This window comes from Raphanus sativus, chromosome 2, assembly GCF_000801105.2.
Source record: "Raphanus sativus cultivar WK10039 chromosome 2, ASM80110v3, whole genome shotgun sequence".
NCBI classification, from domain to species: Eukaryota; Viridiplantae; Streptophyta; class Magnoliopsida; order Brassicales; family Brassicaceae; genus Raphanus; species Raphanus sativus.
In genome coordinates this window covers 25421223-25437488 of record NC_079512.1, presented here as the reverse complement: position 1 = coordinate 25437488, position 16266 = coordinate 25421223, and the positions used below count along the sequence as shown (strand labels likewise).

The following is a 16266-nucleotide window of genomic DNA, read 5'->3' as shown; positions in this document are numbered from 1 at the left end:
AGTTTGGGTTTAAGGTTTATGGTTTAGGTTTGGGTTTAGGGTATATGATTTGGGTTTAGGGTTTGGGTTTAGAATTTTAGATTTGGGTTTAGGGTATATGGATTTGTGTTTGTTTATTTTTCTTTACCTATATTATATGATTTGAGTTTAGGGTTTCTCTCTCTCTCTTTCTCTCGAGCTCTCTCAATTTATCATACTATACTGTATTTTAAATTATAGTATAGTATGATACATTTCTTTTTCTTTTTTTTTTGCACTTTGTATCTCCATCTCTGCTTCCTAATTCTTCTTATTCACTACTTGATCAGTTACATTGTTTTGTTCTCCAACACCGTCGCCACTCATCAGCTATCTCTCTAAAGAAATTTTAGAGAATTTCCTATATACAAAGTTTGTGGGTGTGTCGAATTTTCCATACGATGATATGTATAACATAGTCACGTAATGGATAATGGTTTGGGTTTAGGGTTTATGATTAGGGTTTGGGTTTAGGGTATATGGTTTGAGTATATAGTTTGGATTTAGGGCTTGGGTTTAGAGTATATAATTTGGGTTTATGGTTCAGAATTTGGGTTTCGGGTTTATGGTTTAGGGTAAATGGTTTGGGTTTGGGTTTAAGGTATATGGTTTGGGATTAGGGTTTAAGTTTAGGTTTAGGGTTAAGGATTTGGATTTAAGGTTTACGGTTTGGGGTTTAGGGTTTACATTTATGGTTGGAATAATCTATTCTATATCTTTGTTATATATAGAATAGTATATAGTTTGGCGTTTGAAATACACACACTCACTCTTAGGCTCTCTCTCCATAAAGGATCATAATGTCTTATTATGGTACAAATTGACACATTTTTTCTTGCATGACTATATTCTTAATTGTCAGAGCCCATATGAATATTGAGCATATTGACCCTTGAAGATTTAACATATTACATCTAATTTTAATTATTTTAAAAAATTTATATGCACAAAACAAAATTATGTTTTGCGGCCGATACACTAAAATCAGATATGCAACACCGGTAGAATGACGAAAGGGAATTAGGTTTTCCGTTCTCGATTTGTTTAATTGACATTTCAAAAGTGATTTTATTTTCTTCCTCATATTGTCATATTCGTTTTCTGTTTCGCTATGAGTTTTTTTTTTAATTATTATGTGAATTCGGTGAGTTACATAAGTGTCAATTTAAAAAGATAGACATCTATAAAAATTAATTTCAATCCAGATACATATCTAAAAATCAATTTTTTTTGAAGAAAATCACTGGCAAATTGTATTCACATTTTAGTGTTCAAATCTAATATATAATATGTTATAGAATATAAGTACATACTCAAAATATAAATATATGTCTAGTATATATTCACCAGTTCGGTCTAAAAATCATCTAATTTTAGAACAACAAAACAAGTTACTTATTTTATTAACATAACTTTTGAGGTTTAGTTACTTAAGTTGTATAAACTAAGAATGTAACATTGACAATATATATATTGACATAACCACCTAAGTATGATTTTTATTAACATTTGTATATCTGCTGTAACAAAAAATTAAGTTGTTAATCAAAAAAAATTAATGTGAAATTTTCCAATACAAATTTCAAAATTAGAATATTAAGATCTCAATAGTTTTCAATGAAATTTTTGAAATTAACACACACACACATATATATTGTGGTTTTTTTTGGTATTTTGATTTATAACAATTATCTACCATATTATTTCCATATCTACTTTGATTTGGTTATATACTATTAGATAATTAATATGGATAGCTATTATTAATGAGACTTCATATTCATATGAGTTATGTTCATTTGTATCTTGCTTGAACAAAAAAAACATCCATCACAAAATTTTCAATGTGAGACTTTTTACTTTTTAGTAATTTATAGTTGTTTAAAAAATTCAAAATATAACATATAAAAAAATATAATTTTTATTATATCCTTAATGTTATTGTTTAATTCTTTTTAATAATATAAAATTAAACAAAAAGAGAGAATACAATTTTTTATCAAATATGTATGATTTAAAATCATCAATTGTCACATATATTAATACAAAGTATAATATATATTTATACGGATCAGCTTATTTTTCTAAGAATTCTAAAAATTATTTTAATGATAACATGTGGTTACGAAAACATGTTGTAATAATATTAATATATAGGAGATTATTATATTTTACATCAACTCAAGAAGTGATGTCTAGGTTTTTTTCTTTATTTTTTTATTACAAATGATAAAAATGCAAAATATATATGCTATTGCATACAGACTGATCATAGATAAGTGAAATATTAGCATATGGCTCCCAAAATTTAAGAAATAATTTACATAGGTATAGGTTTTCAAATTTGTAAAAAAAAAAAACAATTCTTATAAAACTTACTAAACTATCTATTAGTATAAACTAGGAAATAAATTTATAGAAATCTGTTGTTGATCCAAAAAAGAAAATTTATAGAAATCTGTAGTCGACTGATCGGTTAACTTGTTTCGGATGGATTTTTCTATTATAAATAGTCGGTTTATTATAAAATTTAACCATGCCAAAATGATGACCGTGAAGAATAAAACACGTAGAATCATATTGTACCGATAAACGCAAAGGACACAATCACATGGTGGAAAATAAACTTATGGTAGCCATCTAATCATAGTACAATCTTCATCAAGTTATTGTACTGTATGTCATAGTGTGATATATACAATGGCCCGATGGCGGATCTTTTTTTTTCTTTTTTATTTGACTTGGCTATAAAAAATTCGACAGAGTCCTCTTATCGAAGTTGTCGGCTGTAGTATTGTCATTGCGAGAGATATGCGAAAAATAAAGGTGGAAAATGACAAGTTATGGATATCCTGAAGAATTCCAAAAAAAATCTTTGAGTTGGTCTCGTCCATTGATAGCCCGGATTAGAACCCGAGCGTCTGATCTGAGTTCAATGTTGTTGTAGCTTTGTGCTGCTGCTTTAGAGAGGGCCTTCCTCTAGCTCACGCTTTTCTCCTTGGCCCGCACTTCGAGGCGCCGTCTCAAAGCGATGTTCTTTGATGTCGGCGGCGGCATAGCTCTCCGGTGTCACCGCTTCTCCTTCTCACGCGCGGCTCTTCTCATTTCCTGGCTCTTCGTTATGTTCGATTCTGGTGGCTCATCCCTGCTCCGTAGCTTCCTCCGCCGCGTCACTCAAGCTCAAGCTTTCCGTGCCGCTTCCTCTGCTCACCCTTTCTTGCCAAAACCTCTGTCTGCAACCACTTCCCACCGTCGTCACTCGCTAAGCATCACTAGATGTCTCACCGGTCTTCCTGCTTCCAATTTCCCATCCAACATTGAGACAGTCTTATCTTTTTGAGGTTTCAACGGAGTTAAGCTTCATAGACCAGATCCGTATCCTCCTCTAACGACTGAAATGGTCTCACCACCACAAGTCTCTCTCCTTCCTTACCTAGGAAGAGTTTCGGTCATTTGTGTGCTAACTCCTCCGCTGGTCTGTATCATCGCATCACCAAACCGGAAGAAGCTTTCGAGTACACATCTAGAACGAAGTCCCGACATAGTGTTTAAACCTCCACCACCTAATTCTCTCTGCCCTTCACCCATCATTGGCTCATGCTCTCTCAATTTGGTTGATTTTGTTGATTGGTTGCTCAGATGTTGTTCGGAAGTGCAGGACTAATTTAATGTCTGCTCTGTCGCCAAACTTCATTATTCTCAGAGTCTCCATGGAAGTGAAGCTGTCCCCTTCTTCAGATTGTTCACAATCTCGTCTGCATCCATCAGCTCCTTCCTCCGATGAGCTCATCCATATCAAGCCTGTCAGCGTCAAATTCATATATGGAACTGGAGCCAGCATCAAGTTCATTTTTTTAAAGTGTTCGTGTCAAATCCAGGCAATTAAGGCCTTTTGATACTACTGATACATATGCTTCACTGTCTGCCTCACCGTCTTTTGAGATTCACCTAGTCACTTCAGTGAGATTTGTTGAAGTTACTGCTGATATTGCGGTTGAGAGAGACTCTTCCGTACTTTCCCTCTCTGTGAGAGGTGAATCATTTTCCAGTGTTTAAGCTGGTGTTGAACTCCTCCAAATCCCTTTCACTAGGGTATTTCAACGTCGTTTTAAACTATTTAAAGCTTTTTCTAACTGTGGTTTCTAGGATTCAAGTGAAAATTATATGTTGTTCTCTTTACTTTGAACAAGTTTCTCCTTTTAACACTTCTATCCCAACATTGAGACAGTCTTACCTTTTTGAGGTTTCAACGGAGTTAAGCTTCATCGACCAGATCCGTATCCTCCTCTAACGACTGAAATGGTCTCACCACCGCAAGTCTCTCTCCTTCCTTACCTAGGAAGAGTTTTGGTCATTTGTGTGCTAACTCCTCCGCTGGTATGTATCATCGCATCACCAAACCGAAAGAACCTTTCGAGTACACATCTAGAACGAAGTCCCGACGTAGTGTTCAAACCTCCACCACCTAATTCTCTCTGCCCTTCACCCATCATTGGCTCATGCTCTCTCAATTTGGTTGATTTTGTTGATTGGTTGCTCAGATGTTGTTCGGAAGTGCATGACTAATTTAATGTCTTCTCTGTCGCCAAACTTCATTGTTCTCAGAGTCTCCATGGAAGTGAAGCTGTCCGCTTCGTCAGATTGTTCAAACAATCTCGTCTGCATCCATCAGCTCCTTCCTCCGATGAGCTCATCCATATCAAGTCAGCGTCAAATTCATATATGGAACTGGAGCCAGCATCAAGTTCATTTTTTAAAAGTGTTCGTGTCAAATCCAGGCAATTAAGGCCTTTTGATACTATTGATACCTATGCTTCACTGTCTGTCTCACCGTCGTTTGAGATTCACCTAGTCACTTCAGTGAGATTTGTTGAAGTTACTGCTGATATTGCGGTTGAGAGAGACTCTTCCGTACTTTCCCTCTCTGTGAGAGGTGAATCATTTTCCAGTGTTTAAGCTGGTGTTGAACTCCTCCAAATCCCTTTCACTAGGATATTTCAACGTCGTTTTAAACTATTTAAAACTCTTTCTAACTGTGGTTTCTAGGATTCAAGTGAAAATTATATGTTGTTCTCTTTACTTTGAACAAGTTTCTCCTTTTAACACTTCTATCCCATGTTTTATTGTACTACTGTTATTGTTGTTCATCATACCGTCGAGTATATCTCCGGTTGTAATCGTTGAAACATTTTAGATCTGAATTAATGATTTTTTTTTACAAAAAAAAGAGAGAGAGTCTTCCTATAGCTATCCCCTCTGCAGTAAGTGGTGAACTCACCCAATCCTCTATAGTGCTCCCTTGTCGAAGTTGCTTCTCGGTGTTGTCATAGAAGATCCATGTTAACCGTGCAGTTTTTGTATCCTAGCTGCATCTGTGTTGATGAAGATAGTTGCCGTACATTGCTGCTTTGGTGTCGTCTATAGTGTTGTTGGTACTGTGGTTGTGTCTCTTGCCATTCCTTATTCAATGGTGAATCCTGAAATTAGTTTTACATGTGTCAAATTATCAAATTTAAGAGGTTAAAAAGTTTTGGGGAATTTGAAACTGGATTTAGATATGTCACATGGATAACTTTACCAACAAAACTAGTGATGATTAATTGTTTTTTCATACAAATATATATGTATTTATTCAGTTTTAAAGGGTGTCATGTGACACCCAATCTTTCCACATAGATCTGAGATTGGTCCAGACGATGTTGTCTTCAATGGAAGGATTAACCGAAAATACCAACATATCAATTTTATCAATTCAAGAAACGGTGTTATTCGCATTGAGATCCGATGGACGACTAGTCAACATAACTGATAACAAATCTTATGTGTAAATGAATGGTAAAATTGTTATGATCTTAGAGTTCTTTATATAAATTAATATATAATTAACCAAGACTTTTAGTTCTGGTGGTAAATAACTCATACATATGAGTACCGCCATCTTGGTTCGAGTCCGACCATTTGAAACGTTTTAAATGGTAAAAAAACGTAGATTCTGCAGTTTTCGTGATAATTAGTCATGGGGTCTAAAAAATCTTTGGAATCATACCCCGATTATCAAAATTAATAATAGAATTACATGTTTTAAAAAAACTATCTACTGTCAGATAATTCTATGTTTTCACCTTTAAGATCTAGTTTTATGTCTTTAGAAAATATTATGTTTTAAATTCGTAGCAATTTATTCTTCCTTTTAATTATGGAACACACACACCTTTGAAAGAGTGAAAATACACATCAAACACGACAACACAAATAAAAGAAACACAACGACAACGCTTTTATTCATTAAATATAATCGAATCAAGGTTGAGACAGAAACGTTGCGTCCGCGTTCTGGTCGCTGCAGTAAAGACAAGGGTGTTGCTGAAACCCTAGTCTCTCAAGCACTTCTCTTGCCATTATCACTAGTTCCTTGTTCTTCAAGGCACCTCTGTTTTCCTTCAGCACCGTCTGAATCGCGTTGCTAAACGCTCCATACGCCTTCCCACCGCCACTTACAACGTCAGCAGACGTTTCATCGGCCTGACACCCACTCAACAGTATCCCTGAGTCAACGTGTCTTTCACGCGCCTTCATGTTCTCCAAAAGATCCATCAAATCCATAGCCGGTAGCCGGAACTTTAGACCAGCGTCGCCACCAAAGAGCTCGAGTAGGTGTGTACCAATGTCTGAAGTTGAGATTCCGGTACGAGAACTCAAGTGGTCGAGAACTTCCTTGTAGGGTAAGGCACGTGATGTTATTGTCGACGTTGTCTCCATGGCCGGAGATCTAACTCCAGAGAAGGGACCAATTTGTTCTTTCTCCTTGTCAATGAGGCCACCACTGTGGCAAGAATCTGAGATCATGGTAAAGCTCGTCCCCTTGGGAAGTTGATTAACAAGTTCTCTGAAATCAACATCTGTGATGAGATTGAAATCACAAGGGACTATAGCTTCGTCTTGTTTAAAAGGACGAGCAGGTTTAACCGAAGGAATCCGAGTTCCATGGCCACTATAGTGGAAGAACAAGACGTTTTCAGATCCGGTTTGAGCTTTATCCACCATCCTACGTAAAGCAGCCTTGATGTTGGCTCCAGTAGGCTTTAGCTTTGACTCAGGCTCGTCCGTTAGAACCTCCATGTTTTCTTGTTTGAATCCGAAACGGGTTAAAAGAGTTTCTTTCATGGCTAAAACATCGTTGACGCAGCCGTGAAGCTCGTTCTTTGTGTTAGGGTAGTTGCAGCCGACGAGAACGGCTAGTCTTCTCTTGACAACTTCTTGGTTATCCATTGAATCTCTAGCTAGATGTGATTCGTTAGGGTTTAGAGTGGAATTTAAACAACTTTATAGGCCACAAAATATGTTTTTTTTTTGTTTATTAGCTTTTCGGTTGAAGTGCTGCTCCGTTTGAGCTAATATGTGTGTATTTATGATTTGAGGTTTCTTGTAGTGTTGGTCAAGTTCGTATATTAATTTGTTGTTTGCTTTAAGGTGTGGAACACTTCATTTTAAAGGAGTATTGGGTGTATTATTAATGCTTTAAAGCAAGAATCTATACCATAAACCAAACTTTTGAGATGGTAAGTAATCTACTAGTGGTAGGAGTTTAAACATTGATTTTGTTAGTTAACTTGGAATTATATAGAACTTGTAAAAACAGAGGTCATTTTCTCAAAGATTTATACCTAAGCCATTTAGTTATCCAAGACAAGAAATATAAATTGACAATTGACCCACCTAACTTGGCTTAATCTTAAAGGATACCACATAATTGCGTCGTGCACGCAACGGCAAAGTCTTCTTGAGTCGAACACACTTATATATGACCAAACTCACTTGTCATATTTACGCATTGATTTTGTTTACTTCAAAAACATGAATACACATGTTTTAAATAAATCAGAGCAATTACACGAGAAGCAGCACACAAACAAAGATAATGGAGTCAAACCATTTCTAAATCATAAACGAAGATTTATTCAACGTTGCACGACTCGTCAAGCTTAGTTTAGAACTGTCATTGTTGCACAATACCTTTTGCTCGACATCATCCTTGAACCTAACGCTCTTAAGCGGCTGCAAACGCTGACCACCACTAACCATAACCACTATCTCACAATGACAGCCTAGTAAGCACGTCGTTCTTGCTGTGAACAAACGCTAATTAACTTAAAAGAAAGCAAAAGAGCAAAACAAATTAAGGCAAATACCTATTTAGAGTTTTTTTATTATTGTGTAAATGAATAGTCTTACAAATTCTTACACCCTGTATTTATAGTAGCCTCAAAACCTAATTTCCTTTTCCCTATAAGAATACATATTTATATGGAAAAGATACTTTTTCTAAACCGAAAAGGCATACCGTACAAAGATTTAAGACACACAGATGCAACATCTCTTATCGCAAATGCTAAAGGCCAGCGCCGACTGTGACAAACTGATTCTTGAGAAGTTAGTAGCCATTGTTGAGGCTGGCTCGGCGGTTGTCGCACTCCAAGTAACACTTGCTTCGCTCGGCTCGTAACCATACTCAGTGATGGTATCGTCTATCGAGTTCCTGACTAGATCAGCTGCGTGTGGGGGCAGACAGACGAGCCGCGTGTTGAGTAGAGAAGCTCTCTATCTCGAAGAGGTCGGAGCTAGCATCGCTCGCTGCTTCTTCTTCTTAACAGGATGCAGAGTCGGTTCGATTCGGTTAAGAACCGGACTCTTGTGTTTCCTATGGTTTGTGCTGGTTCGTTCAAAGTTGGGAAACTAAAACTGCTGAGTGAAGGGATCGACGAAGATATAGATTATGATGAGAGATTCGGTTAGACAAGGTTCGGTCAGAACGGGTTCTTGGTTCTGCGATTCTAGGTTTGGTTTCTTGGACCTGAACCGACTTGGAACTTGAACAGGGACAAGTCTTGTGTCTGAAGACCATCTTGATCCTTTCTTGCAGCTTCCACGTCCATCTCGGTCCGATCCTTGCCGGTTATTGTTGGAGAGCAAACCGGTTTGGCTGTTCCAGCTAGCTTCAGAGGATGCCGTGTGTCTTACGGTAAAAGAAGACACTTTTGCAGATGAAACTGAAGAGAACCTTGGATCACTATCGTTGCCTTTGCTTTCCCTAAAGTACCTTCGAGCTTCGAATATGCTTAGCTCAGTATCTTCTGGCTCCATTGGCAGTAGCTCTTTTTTTCTTCAGAGTTAGTTAAGTGCGCGCTCTGTTTAAGGTCGCTCTCGAACTCTCTACGTGTGGACTTGAGTGAAGTGTCGCGAGGTAGTTTCTTCTGTCCGATAAAGTTCTATCTTTCTCTTTTTAATTATTTCATAATGACACGACATTCTCACAGTTAGAATTTCTAGTCCTATACGAGTTTGTTTTCTTAATCCAACTAATAATTAAGATTTTATAGTCATAAACAGCAATAAAACAACGAGTGGATTTGACCTAGTGTTAAAAGGTTCACAACTGTGAATACCATTTTGGATTCGATTCCCTTTAACTTCCCAGAACACATCTTAAATAGTAAGAAAATACGGATCTTACAGATTTCGTGGTGATTAGTCTCTGAACTTAAAAAGCATTTGGAATCACATCATTGTTATAAAAAACTTCAATAAAACATTGTTTTTTTTAAAGAACATATTTTGAAATTTGAAACATGAAACATAAAGAAATATTAAAATGGTTTACGGTTAAATTTTCTAATTAAAAAGGTTTAGTTAATCCATCTAGTTATAAAGTTTGATCTTTCTCATTTTTTATAAACGAGCAAATAATAATATATTTTTGACTAATATGATTTAAGGCTTAAATTTCTTGTAGTAAGGAAAAGAAAATGTAACTAAACCATCTAGTTTTTTAGTTTGATGTTTGTCATTTTGTATAAAATAAGTCCGCACTGAATATAATACCTTACATCTATTAACTTTGTCTTTAATTTTTCTTCTACACACATGTCCTTTTGTGAATGGTTTATTTTATTTTATTAAAGTAAATTTTAATTATATAATTATTTTATTAATAAAATGTATTTAAGAGAACCTATTGTGGGTATACATCATTGAATATGCTTTTATATATGTTCTTTGTATATCATGCTTTTAAGGAACAAGACAAAGACAAAGATAAATCCTAAAGAAGGTGACAAGTCTCAAAAGTGAGAAAATGGTTAAATTCAGATCTATTAAAAACACATATCTAATTTTCGAGTAGAGATACAACCTAAAGATAAACTTCATCCTGGGCATTTAAATGAATCGAAAGTAATAGCCCATAACTGTGTGGCCGGTGGGGTTTGAATCTGAATTCGTCGTATTGAGTTTTTAATTACTTCAAGCGCCAGTAGGCCACCACCACCGATTAAATCTAGTTGATAGGACTTTAGCTTTATTGCGAGCCCAGAAGTCTCAAAAGTGATTACTTTCTGTATTCGTACCATGTGGCTTCTCCATTAATACGTTACTAGATTTTGACCCGCACGCCCGTGCGGGTATATTTTTTTTATATAATATGTTGTTATTTGTTTTTAATGTCAATATCAAAGTTGGTATTTAGAGAACTTAAACCGAATCCGATCCGAACCGAAAATATTTCGGATACCCTAATGTATTTGAAATAGATTTACATACTTATATATATTATTATTTTAGATTTAATGTATATAAAAACATCCAGAATATATATGTACTTTTAAATTGGTTTAAATAATTGAAAATATATATAAATAGTCAAATGTAAATATCTAAAATAGTTAAAGTATACTCAAAAGACTAAAAATACTTAAAATAATTATTTATTCTCTATCCAAATATTTAAATCAAGCCAATTTATATGTTAAGTTTAAGTATTCTTACATACGTTATTCAAATTTATATGTAATATATTATTTTATTTATCGATTTTTAAAAATTTAAAGTATATAATAAATTAAGAAAATAATTTAAATGGGTTATCCGAACCCGAACGAACCCGCAAAGATCCGAATCAAATCTGAACCAAAATTTAGAAATATCGTAATGAGACTAAAATCTTTGACTCTGAAAACCCAAAACCAAAACAGACACGAATCGAACCCGAATGGGTACCCGAACGCCCACCTCCAATTCACAATCTATTTTTTCCTTTAAAAACAGAGAAAACATATAACTAATAGTATTTTATACGTACTATCACATAAATAATCTCATATATTATACTTTTAAAATTTAATGTGAAATATAAAAATCATAATTTAAGTTGGTATATGAAATTGACTTTGTATTGTATGTTTCTTATATATATTGAAAACAATTTTTAATAATGGGTATTGGAAAATATTATAGTAAAAATAAAATTTTGAATATATGTATATTTTGAATCAATTTTTGATATATTAAATTATTATTTTGAATTTTTATGATTATTTTATACAAATGATATTTTTAGATAATTAGATTAGCTCATTTTGTATATTTTAAGTTGGTATAAATAGATAGTTTTTCATAACATAATATATTTCTAATTTTTCTTAACAACATAAATTCATTTTTTTCTTTATATATTGATATTTATGTCTCCAAACAACATTATATTTTTTTATATTATATTCATGTTTCCAAACAAACCTTTTTAAACTGTTATTCATATTTCCAAACAAATCTATTTTTTTAAATGCTATCCAAGCTTCCAAACAAACATCTTTTTCAAATTGTTATTTATATTTTCAAACAAACCTAATTAATTTGTATTTCAATCTTAATAATATAGATCTAAGAATACCCATAAAATACAATTTGGCAACCGCTAAATTTATTATTTTTTGGAAAAGTCCAATTTGCATTATTCACATCGTTTCTAACTATTTTTTAAACTTCAAAATCAACAAAACTTGAAAAAGATATTAAATATATTGATGTGAATAATATAAATAGAGAATAAATAAAATTATATATACAAAATAATAATTATTAATAAGAAAAAAATGGATCGAAATGAAATAAATATTAATTAGGCCAAGATTGGGTGTATATGATGGGCTAAAATGGTAACTCAAATTTTGATTTGTTATTGAAAATTTCGAAGAAAGAAATATCTAGTTATGATCTCTTGTGTAATAGCGATTGCTTGGATTTAGGAGTCTGTTGATTTGTTATTGAAGAAACAAAATATTAAGTTATGATCTTGGGCGTTTAATAACGATTGTGTGGTTTTAGGAATTTTTTTAAATGGTAGTGAATTGTGGAAGGAAAATAGGATTTTTAAGTTAGATTTTGTACACAAAAGATGGGAAATATGCCAAACAATTAATTTGTTAAATAGTAGAATAGCTAAACCATAATTTGCCAAATTAGCATATTTAGTATCGATTGTGTATAAATATTAAACCATAAATTGAATATTGATTAGATTATGGTTAAGAATTCGTTATGAATCATTTGGTTTAGTTTATGATGGGTTAGCTAAAAGAAAAACTATTACAAACCATAGGTTTCATGGAGTATTGGATTGGAATAATATAAAGTATGTGCTGGTCGGTCAACTATTAAATCTGGGTATTGGTTTTGAATAGTTTAGGTTTCGTGGTGGTCTAATTTAGTAGTTTAGATATGATTGTGTACCAGCGTATTGAATTCGGTTATGATTTAATAATTGACCAATATAGAAAAAAATGGCTGGTATAATTTAATTTAACGTGTTATAAGAAAGTGTTTAGGGGGTTAAGAAAGTGCAAAACTACTGTTCAAGAGCAGTGGCATTCAGTTGTAATTTTTTAGGAAAATTAAGGGTATTATATTTTTGTACTTCAGTTTTAATAGATTAGATTTATTTGCCAATTTAAACCATCTAGAAGAGGACTATCACATATTAAAATAGAACCTGAGCTCGATGACAATTCTCAACCTTTGAATTATTCAGTTTTTAGAGGACCTCCATCATTTGCCGAAATAAATTTCTATATAAGAGATGTAAGAAGGAAGAATATTAATAAAACAAAAGATCTGTCACAAAAAAAAAACAAAAAACCAAAAAAAAAAAACAAAAAAACAAAAAAAACAAAAAAAAACAAAAAAAAAAAAAAAACAAAAAAAAATGATGAACAACATTATCCTTTTTGTGACATGTCTTGCTCTTGCTTCTTCAGCTCTAGCAGCTGGTAAATCGCAATATGCTTATCGCCTTCAACGTCATATAATTGTGTTACCATTTTGGATTTCAACTAATTGATATGAAATTTTAGCGATGATGTTAAACCGTATAATAAGTTGACAATCTAATGGTTGTGTTAATCTTTGGAGCATTTTGTATGAAATATTTCATTAATGCAAGACTTTGTGAATCATGTTGACTCTTGTTTCCGCCTCATCTTTTTTTGCAGATGAGACAGAGACTGAGTTTCATTACGTAACAGGCGCCTACGCTGATCCATCTAAATGGAGCAGTGTCAAAAAAGAATGGAAAATTTGTGGGGTGGGGAAGAGGCAATCACCAGTCAATCTTTCTCCAAAAGTAGCTCGACTAGTTCACAATTCTACAGCGCTTATTCAGACATATTACAAACCAGTAGAAGCCACTCTTAAGAACCGTGGATACGACATCATGGTAATTATTATTCAACCGTAAAAGAAACCCTAGAGTACATTTTTCTTTTATTTTAATAATTAGTGCTCATGCAAGACCGATATGTTGTGGGTATCAGGTGTCATGGCAAGAAGACGCAGGGAAGCTCGTGATCAATAATACCGACTATAAGTTGGTTCAAAGCCATTGGCACGCACCTTCAGAGCATTTCCTCAATGGACAAAGGTAAAAGAAAGAAAAAAGAAAAGGTTGACATCATTCCTAACATTTACTTACATATACTCAACTAATAAAATCAAGCCTGGATTTGTTTTAAGGTTGGCTATGGAACTTCACATGGTACATAAAAGTGCAGACGGACACTTAGCAGTTATTGGAGTCCTCTTAAGAGAAGGTGAACCGAATGCTTTCATTTCACGGGTAAATTATTTATTTACTACGAATCTACCACGATAACCCTTGTTTTCTTTTTACTCGAAACTCTCAAGCTTATTATTGGTTTTTGTGCTGGTTAAACACAATACGACAGATAATGGACAAGATCAATTCCATAGCTGACATCCTACATGGAGAGGCAAGCATAGGAAAGATAGATCCAAGAGAGTTCGGATGGGATCTTACAAAATTCTATGAATATAGAGGATCGCTTACCACTCCTCCTTGCACAGAAGATGTCATCTGGACCATCGTCAACAAGGTAGTACTAACCTCTATAGTAGTTAAAATCAAGAATCCAAGAATCTATAATATCAACTGACTCAAACTTTGAGTTGCTATCTAAATATGCAGGTGGGGACTGTTTCACGTCAGCAAATTGATATATTAGTCGATGCTCGTCGCGCTGTAAGAATATAAAACACTCTCACATAAACATTTACTACGAATTTGAACTGTCTTTTTTTTTCATATATACATAACTAATTAAACATGTTTTGTTGATCATCAGGGCTATGAGGCAAACGCAAGACCGGCTCAACCGCTGTACAAACGTATGGTTTATCTAAATGATCAGTCCACTCCATCAGCTAGCGCATTAAATTAGTCTAACAGGCCAAGGCAACTCCGAGTCTTGATTTCCAAAGAAGGAATTTCAGAACGTGAAGTTGAGCTCCGTTACTAATTTTATATTTACAATATAAATATACTTTTGATTATATATGCATAATACTATTTTATTTTTCTTTTGCTGCATGTATTACAAAGAAACGAGATGTAATACTCAACTATAATATGAGTTTTTTGTTCTTTTTATACCTCAATATCTTTACATTTTACATCTTGTTTCAAAACTATGGAATTCAACTAAACCCGAAAAGCACATTGTTACAAAAGATCACAGGGAAGGGAGTCTGATAAAAATCTTTTGTTGTTGTTGTTCTTCTCTTTTTTTCCTTAAATTAAATATATTAATAAACCCCAAACTAACATAAGAATCTGATTAGAAACCCACTTACACAAAATTACACAATTTTACTATTTTCGATCTAGAGCAAGCTCGATCATGTTCGTGGATCAATTATTGTTTCTACCTTTGAAAATAGTAAAATTGGATTTTTTTTTTGTTGTTGTTTAAATCTACTAACTTTTCTTTGGTACAAGTACAACAGCCATTTAATGTCATTTTACAGAACAACATAAAATCTCACTTTCACAATGTTAAATAAACTCCTACAAAGTTATTCAATAATGTTATTTATGTTATGCATAAAGTAATACCCAAAATGGTACATACATAGAAAAATACATGTTTTACGAATTATAGTAGACCTTTATCCAAGATACGTGTATAAGATAACATGATCTGCACATGCATACAAGTTGACACACTAAAGATTTGATAATATGTACCACGTGAAGCGGAGCTTCTAGTTCAGGTGGTAAAGGGCTCAAGGTTGTGAGTTCCGTCATCTAGGTTCGGAACTCGGTCATTGGTGGATTTACATGCGGTCCTCCAGCGTCCGAGACCGAAAACTGTTCACGATAAGCCACATGGTGATGTCCTGGCAGCGTCTTTATTTGCTTCGGTCTCTAGTCTGGACCACTACAGTAGGATCATGATACTTGGTTATCAAAAATATGTACCACGTGAGTTTTGCTTGCTTTGCAATATTACCCAGATATCTATGGTTTTCTTGCGGTCACTAATTTAGCAAAAAAATATTAAAAATCTTACGGCCCAGTATCACAAATCCGTTGATCTGTATATGGGCTTTAAAATAAAGCCCACATGTTTAAGCCAGATCAAGTCTCTGAATCTCGGCGGCAAAATTTACTTTTTTCACGTAACTAAAATATTACTATTTTACTTAATATTTGTAATCTATTCTATTAATTTTTCAGCATGACCAATTGATATCAGGTTGTGTCCAATTATGCATTTTTTGTATTTAGGAGTTATTTATTATTTCTTTTACGTAGCATGTCTAATTTTATCTATAACTTCCATTTGATTCCCCTAATTTTAGGACCCACTTTGTGTCAAAGTCCACGGCTTCTTTCATACAGCAATAACCAGTCCTCTTTTTGGTATCATTCTTTTCTTTTTGATGATCATATTAAACTGTTCATTAAAACAGTCATAATAATAATACTAAATTTAAATTATGATTAGTCTATTTAAATTCTATACTTTTTTTTGAACAATCGTATACTAAATTTAAATTATGATTAAATATTTTACATTGCATATTAGATTATTAATAGGTTTAGATAGATACAAACAG

General features: G+C 33.6%; 2 protein-coding genes and 1 pseudogene across 2 annotated transcripts; 1 reads left to right on the top strand and 2 right to left on the bottom strand.

Moving 5' to 3' along the window:
* Positions 1 to 6173: 6173 nt before the first annotated feature.
* On the bottom strand, positions 6174 to 7444 carry LOC108825858 (metacaspase-9). Its single transcript, XM_018599216.2, has one exon. It carries the CDS (start codon positions 7285 to 7287, stop codon positions 6319 to 6321), a length of 969 nt encoding a protein of 322 aa, XP_018454718.1. The 5' UTR covers positions 7288 to 7444; the 3' UTR covers positions 6174 to 6318.
* Positions 7445 to 7584: 140 nt separating this feature from the next.
* Positions 7585 to 9254, bottom strand: LOC108841240 (protein PHYTOCHROME KINASE SUBSTRATE 4-like; annotated as a pseudogene).
* Positions 9255 to 12978: 3724 nt separating this feature from the next.
* On the top strand, positions 12979 to 14793 carry LOC108822756 (alpha carbonic anhydrase 3-like). Its single transcript, XM_018595915.2, has 7 exons — positions 12979 to 13118; positions 13341 to 13564; positions 13662 to 13768; positions 13861 to 13963; positions 14073 to 14240; positions 14333 to 14386; positions 14490 to 14793. The coding sequence occupies exons 1-7, from the start codon at positions 13055 to 13057 to the stop codon at positions 14583 to 14585; spliced, it is 816 nt and encodes a 271-aa protein (XP_018451417.1). The 5' UTR covers positions 12979 to 13054; the 3' UTR covers positions 14586 to 14793.
* The last annotated feature ends 1473 nt before the right edge of the window (positions 14794 to 16266 follow it).

What these genes read in the sequence shown, in the direction of transcription:
- LOC108822756 (XM_018595915.2), top strand. Translation starts at nt 13,055, where the DNA reads ATGATGAACAACATTATCCTTTTTGTGACATGTCTTGCTCTTGCTTCT. An exon ending in TTCTTCAGCTCTAGCAGCTG is followed by an intron (nt 13,119 to 13,340) that starts GTAAATCGCAAT and finishes CTTTTTTTGCAG; the next exon opens with ATGAGACAGAGACTGAGTTT. An exon ending in ACCGTGGATACGACATCATG is followed by an intron (nt 13,565 to 13,661) that starts GTAATTATTATT and finishes TGTGGGTATCAG; the next exon opens with GTGTCATGGCAAGAAGACGC.
- LOC108825858 (XM_018599216.2), bottom strand. Translation starts at nt 7,287, where the DNA reads ATGGATAACCAAGAAGTTGTCAAGAGAAGACTAGCCGTTCTCGTCGGC.